Here is a 14,770-nt window from a genome sequence, read left to right as displayed (position 1 = left end):
CAACACAACACTTTTCTTTTCACAGAGTTTTTATTGTTGAGACAAAACATTTCTTTTACAGATCTTCAATGAATGAGTCAACACTGTTTACTGCTGCGCCAATGAACAATACTTGGCAAACGCCATAAAATGGCAGTAAAAGGGTCTGATTCATCGGCCATTATGTGGCCACAATAACAGATAGATGAGCCTTTTCTTCATTAAATGTTTCTGGAACCACAATATGACCATTTATACAAGAACACTGTTTCAGAGATTTGTGAAAACAAGATTTTGTTTTTACTTGTCTTCAGGGTGTTTGTTTTCGCTCTCAATGAACCACTAATACAATTCTCAGACGTTTACATACAGTTTTAAAGCCCGAGCCTTGGTATACGTGCACCCCACTGAACACCCAACCAGCCTGCCGGGTAACGTCGCTCTGCACTGTCGTCTGCACTGTGGTCTGGCATCTTTGATTGAGGTGGGGAGTGTTTAACAGCGTGACACACGCAGCTTCGCCCAGTGTGTTTCCTGTCAGACACGACAGCACGAAGGGACCTCCTCACTGTCGTCACCAGGCGGTGCGTACCTGGCGATGGCAGTGGAGGTGGAGGGGTCCTGGCGCCTTGGTGAGGTTAATGGTTTCTAAATGTTCCTCTACTTCACCTCAACTGCATTACCAGGAAGAAAAACCCCATCCCGCATCAGATTCCTGTCGGACTGAGGAGTGCACATTACGGGAGAAGGAAAAGCCCATTAAACATCCATTATCCATTAGGCTGAAGAATCTACAGCAGCTCCTGACCCCAAACCAGCCACGATCACCTGAACTGAAGTCCTGAAGGTCTACTGTGTGGCTGCACAGCATCGTGAAGGGACTTTTACGTGCAAAAATAGGATTAATTAAAAAAACACTGCACAAGGCAATTTGAGTATAAAGGAGGCTTTTTGTTTGGAAGCCAGTACTGTGCTCTGAAAAGCAAAGTGATCAGTCTCTTTATGGATCCCACTGAAGCTACTGCCAAAGATGAAAGTCCTTCCAAAGGCAAAACCACATCAAACGTTTCAGAAAACCCCAACAATCTGTAATCATAAGAAACCTAAACATTACTATTTTTAATTTCGTCTCGCCTGAAACCAAGCCTTGTGGTTTCACAGACCAATGCCAGTGCTCCTGTGCTGAACTGCTTCAGGACCCATAATTTATTGTCAGTAGTGCACAGCGTACGAGCCCGGGGTGTGGCAACGATTAAAACATTATATTCTTTGTGTGGTTTACATTGAGAAATAAAACACTGAAAAAAAAAAAAGAAGAAAAAAAAAAGAAATAAAAAGCCTTTTCGCTGGCACAAATCCCAACCATCATGAAACAAGTTTCTTTTTGAATGAGAAGCTCTCACAAAGGAGTCTTTAAACAGCTGCCTGACTGCTCAGTTTGCTCCTATCAGTCCGTACATGTGGCGACAGTTAGAGTTCATTATTCAAACTGCCGTCTATATCACTAACAAAACTGAGGGCATAACGATGCTTTGATGAAACACTTCTCACACAAAAGACTTGAATGAGTCCGGATTTGCTAAATCTTTGGAGGATTTGTGTGTAAATAGGCGAGACGAGTAATTATAATTTCATTAAAAAGAAGAATTGGAGAAAAAAATGTGGATCATTGTTATTTGTCCTCACTTAAACATACTTTGGTTGAGTTCAACATCTAAAAGTAGATTTTAATAGATTCTCCCACAGTTAGAGAGACTGTTCATAACCAAGCAGGTGGGTTAAGCAACAGTAATAACACAAAGTAGGATGATTTAATTACTTGTTATGTAGATGTGCTTCCGTTGCCATGCCAAGTCTGTTTTCCATCCTTTGTTTTCCTTCCTCCTTCTCCTGGGACCACTAACAAAATAAGCCTTATGGATGTTTGTGCAGTCCCATTTCTATTATTAGTGCAGTATGTTTGAATGGTACTGATAAAAATCATTGCAATTTCAAACTATTCATACCCTTCAATTGTGAGCTGGAAGAGTAGGAATACCCTTGTTGCTCTTAAACGCTTCCCAGTTTTTCACTTTCGTAAAGAAAGTCATGACACAGAAGGTCAGAGGTCATCAAGACTGAGGTCAGACGCCAAGTCAGGGTTCAGGTCGTCATCAAGAAGGTCGTCGCCATCATCGTCTTCCCCGTCGTCCTCGATGTCCAGGTCGGACCGGGCAAAGTCGCTCCGTCTCGACTGAACGCTCAGCCGCGTCCGTGGGTTCTGATGCCGAGCCGCCAGACCTGGAGAGCAGAAGGAGCAGCTCGTTTGTGCTTTTAACCGACCGAGAGCATCTCTGCTCCGTTACCACCTGGGATTAGCCTGGAACACATTCAAATGGTTTCCCAGAACAACTGTAAACACGTACGTGCGCACGTTTGTGTTTGTGTGTGGATGCAGTTGTCAAATTATCCTGGCTTCATGGGCCCAAATCACTCTGGGAAAAAAAACCTTTGGAGCAGAGATTGTAATCTCATCCGGAAACATCAAGCTTCTGTTGAAGTCTCAGGGGTGAGCAGTGCATGCGCAAACGCGCACCCACACCCACACCCACACACACACAAATTTCCCAAGAAACAACTGATTTCACAGACTGCAGGGGAGGAAATGAGAGCTAAGTACTCGTGTCTGTAAATGTAAAAACGACTCACATCTACAAACCTGCTCACAGAAATACTATACAACTACATTGCTCACTTTTATTTTATATCTGCATCCCTCTATTATGATTGAAATCTTTTGACATATTTTATTACAAACCTACTGCTTATTGAAAAGTATTATTTAGACATTTTCTTAAGAGGTAATTATTTTTTTTCTAGATTAGAATTACAGTACCTGTGGTAGCTGGTTCAAAGTACTTCCATTAGTGTACCTCAACTGGTAAACAAACCGGGTCCAAGAACAGTCAGGTCCATAAATAAGTTTTTAGCATTCAAGCTGAGCACATGCCCATAATGTATTTGAAAATAAACAATCAAGATGTGCGTTAAATGTAGAATCTCAGATATAATTTGATTTTGAAACAAAACATTTGTCTTTTATGTGCTCCGCAGTTTTTCAGGGGATGAGAAGTGATTAGTGCTTAGCTGTTCCATGAGAAAGTGTGTTACTCTTCATTTGCTTTACCAATAACAAAAATAAAAGGTTAAGAGTTCATTTAAGAGCAGTAGGATGAATTCTATAGTCTTTTAGGTAATATCATCTGCTCATATTCTTCTAACCTTTTCATGCTGCACATGGGCAATGACCCAAAGCATATTTGAACGGCAGCTAAAAGGATTTTTAAGGCGCAAATACGTTGACTGTTTTGCAACATGTTTGGGAGTTTTCACGTTCTCTTTATCTTTAGTTCACACACACTCGGGAGGAGTTCAAGCCAAAAATGCAGATAAGATGCAGCATGCACAAAATGAGATAGTTGCAGTTAAATTAGTTCACGCCATCGTTAATTCTTTCTGAAACATAGCTGCATAAATAGGATATGAGCAAACTGCTTCTTCAGAATTTGTGAGGCATCATGGGCTGTGTACGCCAGATTACTTTTACATCTCTGTGTAATACATTTGATCTCCAGTATCTGAATGTTGGGTGTGATGATATGTTGTTTGTGCAATTACAACATATAATATTTGTTGCAATTTCAACTCTATTCAACTGATTTAAATATAAATACCTTCAAACAGAAGCTGGAAGTACCGAATTATTGTATATTACAAAAATAAATCTTGATCGTTGCATTTAAAATCTTTAAAATTTTGGGGGGTATTTAGAGCCAAAATATTGGAAAAATATGTCAATTGTCCACTTGACTGTTGAACTTGTGGTTTAATCAAAACGGAGAAATGACTGTGAAGGTTGTGTTTAATGGGGGTTCTTGTGTGGACTTCAGCTTGTTTGGTTAACAGGGATCAGACACTGCGTGACATTTGAGTAGTATCAAACTTTTCTTCATACTACAAAAACGGCCAGCTCTTTTAATTAACTGTATATTAAAGACAACGGAGGGCCTTCATCCCTGATGTGGATGCAGTGGATGACTCAGAAGTGCAGAGCGAGCCAGATGTGTGGGGGAGGATTAGGAGAACTTCATGTCCCATTCCTGCTGCAACCGTCATCTGATCGTGCCCATCTGGTCCATGTGTACCGTATTTTGTCAGCTGAGTCGTGTGATCCGATTGGCAGGACGCATTTGTGTTGCTGGAGATGTCGGAGGACAGATGGCTCATGAGAAAGATATGACGACACATGGTATTGATGACACAGAACTCTGAACCTCTGAGTGCAGTGGGAAACCATTTTCATATCACAAGCATTTTTTATTTTTTTAATCAGCAATAGCAGCAGAATCAGACTGGAAAGACAGCTGAGGAATAACATGCAGCTGAGGCAAGCCAAGTTGAGAAATTAAACAATATTGTGGGTGCTCACCGCATCTTCCACCATACTGAACAGATTGTATTGTCTAAATTATGTTCCATCATTGAATCTTTTAAATGTGATGGGAAATTTGAAGGCCACCTTTTCTTTTGGCAGATAGCAGACGATTTGTCAGTGAAGATGAGAGAAAACCAGAAAGTCTTGACCAATTCCTATTCAGCTTTTAGATAACCCGTTCAACAAGTTCCTCTGCAAAGATGGAAAACAAATTCCTACCGGGGTCTTTGTCATCCAGCCATGACAGATCATCTGAGCTGACCTCGGCCAGGCTCGGGGTCGGGCTGAAGTCTTCCGAGTCAGAGTCCAACTCTTTAACTCTGACCCCTCTGCTCTGGCCACGAGAGAGGGAAGGTGGCGAAGCCCCTAATGGGAACGAAAAAACACAATTATAGGGGTAATATGTGGAGTATGTACGTAGGATGGAGCCAGAGGGGGAGACACTCGTACCAGACACGTGCGCCGACAGCAAAGATGTAGGTTCACATTCACGGAGAGCGAGGCTCCTCACCTCATCCTTCAGCTCTGACACCGTCGTTCTGTTGTGAGACATCAAGTAATACTTAAGCAATCACCTGGGGGTTGGAAAACAGAATGAACTAAAAACAAACAAAAACAAGAACCCGCTATTAAAAAAAAGGGGTTGTTTTAGGATATATAAAGACCATACTAAAACGTTATGACCTCTGACCGGTGAAGTGAAAAATCGAGATGATTTCCTGATCACTTGTTAGTGAGTGGGAAGAAAAGTGAACATTTCGAGGTGTCAGAAGGTGAAAAACAGTCAAGGGTGAGGATCTGAGCGACTTTGATAGAAGCACCAAAATGTCTTGGTTGGACATGTTTGTGAGAGGGTTAGAATCCCGGCTGATTCGTCCTGGACCAGTCGCCAGTTCATCACAGGTCAAACAGCGAGACACACATTCAAGTCTACAAGTTAACTAATTAATCTCAAAGACCGAGAGTTTTTGCACAAATAAATCACAGAATAAATGTATGCACACATAAGCAAACTTTGCACAGAAACGGGATCAAGCTCAGACTAGAACAGGAGCGCTCTACCTTTGAAGCAAGAGCGGTAACCACAACACACACATATGACCTACATCCCAAATGTCAGATGTTGTGAAACATGAAACAAGTCACATGTGAAGGTGCCTGTAATAAAATGAAAGCTCAGCTTCCAACGTTTATTGACTTTATGGGGTCAGTAATGCACTGGTGTGCTTATTTGTCCTGTAGCTATTCTCTTCTTCATTCTATTTAAATACATAAGATAGAAAGTACACAAAATGTACATTTAAAGTGCAGATTTTTTTCCAACAATATTGCGTTTTTGTTTTTGCGGTGCCTATTTAAAGTTGAAAAAGTTGATCATCAGAACACATTCAAATACGCTTCTTTTCTAAAAGCTCTCATACGCGCACACGTGTCAACACGAGTACCTGATTTGGCAGACTTCGTGCTGTGTGTGCGAGTACTGAGAGAGAGTCTTCGTCAGATCAGTGCTGTGAGTTCTGTAGCTGTCTGTCAGCTCCTCCAGTGTCTGAACAAGAAAACACAAAGGGAAGGTAACGGACCTGAATGAAAACAAACCACAAGCAAACGCCACCAGCGTACTACAATGAGTGTTGTACCTTGCAGCTGCGTTCGTACTGTCTCCTGGTCTCCCTGGCCTCTGCCTGCTGGAGTAACACGTTCTCCTCCTGCCTCCCTGTCATAAGGAAAAGAAAGGGCCGACACCGTGAACAAGATCATGCTTGCCTTTCGCGTGGAGGATAACGGTGGGCCAGGACATGTGCAACCCCGCTGAATCAACGTGCGGGTATGATGTGTGAGTGCATGTGACTCACTCAGTCGTGTTTTCAGTTGGTCCAACTCCCTCCGCAGGTGTTGCAGCTCCTCCTTATGTAGCTTTGTGCCGAGACTGTGACGAAAGACCAAAAAAAGTTAAAACAACACTTGTTAGGGGATAGTCCTCAAATGGTAACTGGCACCAACACATCTTTACAACTGCAAGCCCTTTTTTCTATTCTTTGTCAGATGTAAACAATGCTCTAAAATTTTGGGACGGCCAAATTTCCAGGCACCCTCACCCCCCATCCCCCACCCCAGATCCCCGCCATTGCACCTCTCCTCCATGGTGCCGAGAGACGTGGCTCTGCTGATGTGTCCCCGCAGACTGCTCAGCTCACGTCCAACTTCTCTCCTCCACTCCTCCATCCTTCTCTGCGCTCCTGGACTTTGTCCCCTCCTCGATTCCTCCCGGTCCCTCAGCTCCTGGTGCAGTCTATGAACCTCCTCTAGAAAAGGCCAGGTAAAGAATTACTATGAGCAATGGATCGTCTCCCCTTTGACAAACCCCGTGGACACATCAGAATCATTTATTAAGATCTTTAATTATGAACGAGTCCTCTGGTCATGAGTGCTTTTTCAGAAAATAGAGGGGAAGATAGTGATTGATTGGAGAAAAGTACGGGAAAGCTTTTAAAACTGAGTGGAAATGAGGGCAACACTAATTAAACATGTTTTTATTTGTTCTACATTTTATCAGCTTTTCTCCACTGTTTTCTATCTGACTTATAAATGAAGCCCAATGCAGTCTGCAGCTATTGGGCTTTGTTGATTAAAAATATGATATGGAAAGTACCTGTGGCTCAACATGTAAGCCACAAACATGACGCATTTGTCTGAACAATTGTCACGATAATGAAATTACATCATAATGCCAGTTGTGTGACTTTCAAGAACCTGATTCTAGGCACAGTTTTTATCCATTTATCAACCTGCTCCCTTCATTTGAATGTTCTTCTCTTATAGTAAACAATAACAACAGTCGGGTATTGCCATGTTTAGTATACGATGAAGTGATTCAGTGAGATATGTTGATTGTGGTGCAGAAGTGCTGATTGATCACCTTGTAGCATTTGAATGTGACATTGGTGAGATTGTTTATCCCTTTCCAAGTCATGGAGTCTTTGAGTGAGGGACTCAATCGCCTTAAAGAGAAAGTAGGGTTATAGATGTAAGATTTTCCACTGTAGAAATTAATGGAAGAGATTGAGTTAATACACTGTTGATTATTTCTGTGCATCCAACTATTAAAAATCACACCTTGTTCTGTATCTGAAGTTGTGACTGGATAGAGGCTAAGTCTGCCCACTGCACGCCAGGACTCAGAGACGGGGAAGGCTGTCGGACAAGAGGGGCTCGGGGTGGAAGAGCAGGAGGGTCCAGATCTGAATTGCAAAGCTTTTCCCTTACAGGAAACAAATCTGAAGAGATACACGTGGACATGAAAGAAAAATGCCGTTAAATGTTATTTGAAGATTGTGAAGTGAGATTCACTAGAAGAGAAGAAGATGTCACATATACATAAACCGGAATTTCCCCCTTTAGACTTACTCAGAAATCTAAACAGGTTAACTCACCTTCTCTTCCTTTGGGGTAATTTCCTGGAGAGGTCAGTCTTTCCTGTTGACAAAAATAAGAACATAAGAAGATTCTCAATGAAATCACCTAAATCTTAATAGCTACACACCGTTATCTCAGTCCAGCCAATAAAACAATACTGCCATCTACAGAATGCTACAATAATGACATATAGGACTAACATACAGCCATCTATGATGTTGATTATGTTCAGTGTAATACAAATCAAAAAAAAACTCAAACAAATACAAAACACTGTATTTACAAGTGCATCTCAAAATGTTAGAATACATTTCAAAAGTAAATGTTCTCATAATTCATTCCAAACAGTGACGATATAATACAACTTACATTCATTACAAATAAACTGAATATTAAGTTCTTATCATTCATTCACAATAGTTCTATTGTCATTTTCCAATGTATAATGAAATTGTCCATGACTTCTCTTTATATGAGGATAAACACAAATATATAAATACCAACAGAAAATATGCACAATATAAGCAAAAAAATGTGGACAGTAATAAAAAAAACGTAATAAGCATAAGTAGGTAGCCCATTGTGTGACAGTGCGTTGTACAAAGCCACAGGTGAGGTAGATGGGTGTGGTGTGCAGGTCAGTCCTTCAGTTTGTGTGGTTCATCACACAGTCTGAAGTGTGTAGGCTCTGTGTGTCGTGTGTCTGAGCAGGGGGGCGGGGTGTGATGGAGGCCACAGCTCTAGGGTAGAAGCTGTGTTTCAGACAGCTTGTGCTTGCCTTTGTTTTATCTAATAAGTAATACACTCATCCAACTTGTTTACAGCTTCATCTGAGTCAGGGTCATGGCCACTGGAGCCAACTGATCAAAAATACACTGAGGACTATGAATAGAATGAGAAAACCTCTGGACAGTTTTTAGATTTATATTAGAAATGTAAACAAATCACAAAGAATAGTTTTCTCCACAGCAAATGGCTTGTTTTTTTTTTAAAAACCACCTATATGTATGATGGCATGAACAAAGGCTTTTGAATAATAGACTTAAGTGTCAACTTTGGAGGCTCTTAAATCTACTCACCCTCATCTTTGCAACGCTGCCATCTGCTACTGACAGGATGGAGCTCAGCTGATTGTCCCAGTTCATGTCTGAATCCACCTGGAAACCAAAGCATCAAGGGAAACGGTCAGATCCATCATTCGTCAACATTAATCAGCCGATTCCTGATCCTTGAACACCACAGTGATGTTACACCGTCAAACCAAGAGGAGGATACAGTGATACAGTAACTCTAGACGGGTTGTAAGGCTGATCTGTGAGGTAACAGCTGAGGAAAGAACTCCGACACTTTGACAGAGATTAGATTACAGCAGGCACACCGCAGCACCGGCATGCTTTAGTTTTAGGTGACGCTTATCAACTGCTGCACAGGTTAATGTGACTGGATGTGCAAGGTATCTGATCAAATGGGTCAGCTCAGGTGATGTGCAGCTCCCTCTCCAGTTTTAGGAGTGACGCAGGACCTCTTCCTGCCGACACAAGCACAGCAACATGTACAAATCTAACAGCACCAATAACAACTGGAGGCGCTGCACGTGTTGAAGTAAACATTGTGTTAATCTGAGCTATTGTCTGTTAGCAGTTTTACAATCCCCCACAGAATAACACAATCTGTTTTGGTTGGCAGAAAGCACAAATCTACCGCCTCTAAGACACGGAATGATGTCTAATTTAGTAACAAGCCATGCACTACCTACACATGCCAAGTAAAGTATATATATAAACACCTAGAATTGAATTTTATGCGTTAGCTGCTAACAGAGCTACTCACAGAAAATCTGACGATACCACTTTTAAATCCAGGAGCGCACAATAACAACGCGATGACGTCAGACGCAAACCCCTCACACTCTGGGAACTGTAGTCCATACACTAATCTGAGTCAGTGCTTGAGTGACCGTATGATTATCTGACGACGGTAGTCGTACAGTACGGTTGTTTGTTTAGATATGACGTTTTTTTTTATTTAATTTGATTTCAAACCGTCTTTAATTTAAACTGTGACAGCTGACGTACTTCTGACCGACACCGGTGACCAGAACAACATTTCCCATAATCCTGTGCGCAATGTGGCATCAACAATGGCGGCTTCCATCGACAATATGGAAAGTATAACAGGACAGCTGGACAACTATTTGTCAAAACTGGGATTTGAAGTGTATCCTCTAAAGGTGTCGTGGCGCATATTACTTTTGTGTGTGTATTATCATGCCTTGGCAATAAATGTGAGACAATTGCATACAGAATATTGTGTTTTAAGGGGACTGAGTGTCGAGGAGCTGAAAGTTTTGAGAGGAAAAAAAGTAATTTGTTGGAGTCGCTTAGATGTTCGTGTGGTTGCATGTTTCCCTGATACTTACAAAGTAACTAGTTTCGGCTACCTTCTCATTGTTCACCGCCTTTTTCGGTCCACGTTTGCTTCATACTGTTTGTCCATCCATTTCTGCAGGTCGGTTGGTATAACTCGCTGCTGCCTTCCTCTCTGCGTCTGTCTTTCCCGGATGACCGCTTGGCTGTGGTGGTGCTGAGCACTCCTGCCATGTTTGAACAAGCCTTCCTGCCCTTCATGGAACAGAAGAGCTGCCGGGGCCTGTCTGACCCCATAGACCAGTGTGTGAAGCACTGTGTCACCTCTGCTGTCTCACAGGTGAGGGTGGATGTGTTTGACAGGATGGAAAGGGTCTGGTAGTTTATACCCTATTATGTCATATCGCATTATTCAGATGCTGTTCTAATACTGTGGATTTTCTTGACATTAACGTGAAATGACTGAGTAATAAATTCTACACCTGGATCAGTCGAGAGATTTAAAAAAGACACATGAGCGTAGTGATGCTAATTAAGCTGAAACTGTAGTTTATGTTGTACTAATGACTTTTAGATACTAAGTATAGTCTTTGTTATGTCTATTCCCACTGATTAAAACGTTCTTTTGATGAAAGAGGCCAGGAAGGTGACTTTATTTATCATGGTTGCAAAATATTAAAACATTCTTTTATTCAAGTTTCACAGTGATCACATCTAATCCCAAGAGCGAATCTATTGGGGGCCACTGCAGAGACACAGAAAAGCCATTGATTATAGAGCTCTGTCCTACGCTATCAAAGCAATTTAAACCTCTTGACTTTTTGAAATATTATACCATTCAATCAGTGTGAATTCAGGTGTAAGGACAAGAGTGTTATCCTTAGCCTCAGCATATTCTTGTTTTTTTCTATCTCGATGCTTCTCAGTTTCAGTGGGTCATTGAAAATGTCTTAAGTTTTAAACAGTCTAACAAAAACATTTGTGTGTCTCACTTCTAATTTCAACGGTCATGAAAATGGTTGGCTGTGGTTTAGAAGGTGTTGTACTGCTTAAAGTTCACTGTTGTGTTTTACCTGATGGGTGGCGGGACTGGGACAAAGTATCAAAAGTACTTTTTCATTTAAGACATTTTGTCTCTCACCACAGTCTCACTGTTTTTTTTCCATCTTTTTTTTTTTTTTTTGGTTCTGTCTGATGGATAGGTGGGCTTTATTTTTTGTTTTTGAACTTGGTGTATAGCAGCATCAGACAGCAAGTGCATAGTTAAGCCCCATTAGTCTTTTTGCTGACTTTATTGCTAATTTATTTATCGACCACCATTCTAACACAGGGCAATTCTCAGTGCTTTACCAAGAAATAAAATAAATGAAAGAAAAACAGAAAAGCTTTTCAAAGAATTTAAATAAAAATATTAATTAAAAAATACATTCAGGCTTCAAAAAAAATGAAAGAAACACGTTTAAACAAATAATAAGAATCTTAATCTCCAGATCCCACAACCACTGACCATACGCTCTACTTTGGGACCACGAAGATCTGAAGAAGAAGAATTGATCTTCCCTCGGCTGAACTAGTGACAGGAGTCAGATTTGATAACAATCATGAATGTTTTCTTTTCTAACTCGCTCTATTTGCCTGGCAGTGTTTCCCGGGACAGAATGTAGACGTGAGGTACGACTATGAGCTTCTGCCCAGCAGGAAGCCGAAGTTCTTGGCACAGACTGCTGCACATGTGTCTGGAGCAGCTTTCTACTACCAGCAGTTGGATGTCACAGACCAACCATGGGCAGAAAAAGTAATGCCAGTGTCAGTTTTTTTCTCTCTCTCTCACCTTTTGCTTCATGACGTTGCCTGGATGGCACGTTTCCTTTCTCGTCTCCTCGTTTTGAGCATCGCCATCTGTTTGCCTTCAGAAAATGTTTGGAGTGTGCGTGCACCCGAGGTTTGGGGGCTGGTTTGCCATCCGAGCTCTGCTGGTGTTTGGAGATGTGCAGGTGGGCGCCGAGCTGGTGCAGCCTGTTCCTCCCGACTGTGTGCCCTCCAGGGAGGGCAGGATCAAGCTGCTGGAGGCGTTCAACTTCCACTGGCAGGTACGGCACCTCAGCAGTTTTAGTCAAAACACCTGTGGCACACACAACAAACAAACACCAAACCGTTCCATGCTCGAGATCCTGAGACGGATAACCTTTAGATAAAAGACTTTGTTGTCCTGTGGGGCTGAACTGAGAACATTTCAGGGTTTTGTTTGGAGTATTGTAGAAGGTAAAATGAGAGTACACGTGTGTTGTTGTTTTTGTGGGGTTTTTTTAATCCACGTGGGTGAATTAAACCAAAAATATTTACATCAGTGAAAATATTTTCTGGTATGTTGTGTTTGATGACATTTAAAAAAACCCGGATCTTTTCTTACTTGGGAGTGTTTTCTATAGACTAATTTTGTTTGCCAAGCCCACTTTTCTGAGCATGTCACATTGAGCAAAATTGGAGCAAAGTCCAATTTCCTCTCTGTTTTATTACTTTGTTTTAGGACTGGAGCTATAGAGACATTGTCCATCCGGTCCAGACGTACTCTCAGAAACAGAGAGAGTACTTCTCCACTCCCCCTGCTCAGCGGGTTGCTCTGCTCAGGACGTGGGGTCTACTCCCAAGTGAAGCTGATCCACCTGATGCTACCGCAGACGCACAGAGCCAGCTGGGCGGACACGGCTGACCGAGAAGAGCTTCTGAGTCACGCTCCTCCTCCTCCTGCCAGATTTTTTGACAATTTGGTGAAACTACTTGAAAATGCACGGCTGCTTTTATATTGCATTTTTAATCGGGTGCTCACACTATTTTAAAGTATCATGTTATGTGTTCCTGGTTAAAAGGCAGCTGTCTTCTTGAAGCCACACACGCCATCTGTTTTTGTAAAACACATGAAAATAACCAAACATCCATCACTGTTGTTTTGACATCCCAGTTTCCTCTCCTGTTGTTGGTTAGTGGAAGAAACTAACCGCTGAGTGAATGTTTGCTGGAAGTCGTCTTTTTCTCTACCATAAATTAGAATATATTCTCTGTTATGTTTGATGCACTTTACCAGCAGACACACACTGAATACCCGCAGTACAGACTGAGGGTGTCTGAGTAGCAGCAGGAACTTTGACTCCTCTCTTTGGATGAGTCATCTTGAATATCGGCACAAGAAGATACAAGAAACCTTGAATCAGCCACAGCAGAACTACACAATATAATATTTTTTTATTAAGATCGAAACCATAAAATGCTGAATACATCTCTGTAGATTTGTCCGGGTTTGTTTTTGTGACATTTAGGACAAGGGAATTTATGTTTCACACTATTCACATAATTTCATACGTGCCAACTCTCAATATCATAGATAGAAAACATGCAAACAAATATATTTAAACAGGTTTCTAGCAAAATGACAAAATTGACAGTAATAAACCAAAGTATCAACATTAATCTGTCTTTTTTACAGAAATGCACTTTATCAATTAATCACATTGAAGATGTGTTGTCATTAATTATTAAGTGAGTATTAAACATGTTTAACACATAGATGGGCCATACACTCTTTAATAAGCGTCTGTTAAATGACCTGTCATACTGCCTTTTTATGTCATTTTGACTATTTTGGTTAATAATGCTTGAGTTATATTTTCTTCCACACAGGAATGATTTCGTGTTTGACATGGTGTGAGTTTGTCATTGTACAAAAGCGAGGAGGTATCACCTTGTGTAAAAATCTAGACTTTTCCTTTTTTAGATTTCCCTCGACAGTTTAATGTCTCCCCAAAATTAGATGTCAGAGCAATGAGTGCTCATCATCTGTGCCCTGCTTCTTCTCCAATGTTGCCTCTTTGACTCCTCGCTGCATACAGAGCCACCAAACTAACTTTAATAAGGTCATTGCACACAGGCACATTGTATTTCCCGAGATGACTGTTCACTTCAAAATGTTCTACCTTTGGGCCGAGCTGACTCTTTCTCTCTAGCTTGCCTTGTATGTTTCTCTCCTGGGGCTGAGGTGTTGCTTTTTACGAGGTGTTTTCATGAAATAGTTTGTTAACAAGAAGATTTTAATATAGATAATAAGATACATGTACCTTTCTTGACAACAGTTATGAATGGAACAAACAGTACAAACACTAATGCAGAAAAGTCCATCATTTCTGTTTAAAGGCCACAAATCAGCTCAAATTCAATGAGGCCAATCTCGTAAATTATGTCATAATAAACCACTACCAAAATCTTCAATATTTTCTTTTTGTTTCACAGTTAAAACATACACCCTGGACCCTGAAAACATTCATATTTAATGAACTTTTTACTTATTCTAAAATGGACAACCTAAAATTGGCATTTCTCCACACTGCTGCGTGGAAAACCCAGTTGCTTCTCAGAAGACATGCTTTCTTTATCTTTGATATTGCACAAACTCAAACGCCTTCTTTATCAGTGCAGTGGCTAGTTTTTACTGCTGCATTGCCAAATTCATGACCACCAGTGTTGCTGCGATCTGCAGTTTAATTTT

At 41.1% G+C, this 14,770-nt stretch overlaps 2 protein-coding genes across 5 annotated transcripts; one reads left to right on the top strand and one right to left on the bottom strand.

The window, feature by feature from the left end:
* Window positions 1–20: 20 nt before the first annotated feature.
* LOC308116133 (uncharacterized protein) lies at window positions 21–12,176 on the bottom strand. 2 transcript variants are annotated; one of them, XM_080474145.1, is made up of 12 exons: window positions 12,065–12,176; window positions 8,947–9,024; window positions 7,885–7,927; window positions 7,568–7,728; window positions 7,371–7,452; window positions 6,585–6,756; window positions 6,307–6,380; window positions 6,091–6,167; window positions 5,899–5,999; window positions 4,904–4,992; window positions 4,673–4,819; window positions 21–2,259 (listed from the first exon to the last, which is right to left on the bottom strand). In XM_080474145.1, exons 1-12 carry the CDS (start codon window positions 12,074–12,076, stop codon window positions 2,081–2,083), a joined length of 1,215 nt encoding a protein of 404 aa, XP_080330271.1. In that variant the 5' UTR covers window positions 12,077–12,176; the 3' UTR covers window positions 21–2,080. The 2 variants fall into 2 exon arrangements, with proteins under 2 accessions (XP_080330271.1, XP_080330272.1); XM_080474146.1 differs by lacking the exon at window positions 12,065–12,176 and adding an exon at window positions 10,287–10,369.
* Window positions 9,993–14,491, top strand: mmachc (metabolism of cobalamin associated C). Of its 3 annotated transcripts, none has more exons than XM_080474151.1 (5): window positions 9,993–10,035; window positions 10,376–10,573; window positions 11,876–12,028; window positions 12,147–12,323; window positions 12,761–14,491. In XM_080474151.1, the coding sequence occupies exons 1-5, from the start codon at window positions 9,994–9,996 to the stop codon at window positions 12,941–12,943; spliced, it is 753 nt and encodes a 250-aa protein (XP_080330277.1). In that variant the 5' UTR covers window position 9,993; the 3' UTR covers window positions 12,944–14,491. The 3 variants fall into 3 exon arrangements, with proteins under 3 accessions (XP_080330277.1, XP_080330276.1, XP_080330275.1); XM_080474150.1 differs by having other exon boundaries at window positions 9,993–10,097; XM_080474149.1 differs by having other exon boundaries at window positions 10,002–10,289.
* The last annotated feature ends 279 nt before the right edge of the window (window positions 14,492–14,770 follow it).

Source organism: Lipophrys pholis, assembly GCF_963383615.2.
Source record: "Lipophrys pholis genome assembly, chromosome: 10".
Lineage (NCBI taxonomy): Eukaryota > Metazoa > Chordata > Actinopteri > Blenniiformes > Blenniidae > Lipophrys > Lipophrys pholis.
The sequence above is the reverse complement of the archived record's forward strand: the minus strand, read 5'-3'. Positions and strand labels throughout refer to the sequence as shown.

Coding starts and splice junctions, on each gene's coding strand:
- mmachc (XM_080474149.1), top strand. CDS start 10,008: ATGGCGGCTTCCATCGACAATATGGAAAGTATAACAGGACAGCTGGAC. Junction 10,290..10,375: donor GTTTCCCTGATACTTACAAA/GTAACTAGTTTC, acceptor CCATTTCTGCAG/GTCGGTTGGTATAACTCGCT. Junction 12,324..12,760: donor CGTTCAACTTCCACTGGCAG/GTACGGCACCTC, acceptor ACTTTGTTTTAG/GACTGGAGCTATAGAGACAT.
- LOC308116133 (XM_080474145.1), bottom strand. Junction 6,381..6,584: donor CTCGGCACCATGGAGGAGAG/GTGCAATGGCGG, acceptor CTTTCGTCACAG/TCTCGGCACAAAGCTACATA. Junction 4,993..5,898: donor CACGAAGTCTGCCAAATCAG/GTACTCGTGTTG, acceptor GTCTCACAACAG/AACGACGGTGTCAGAGCTGA.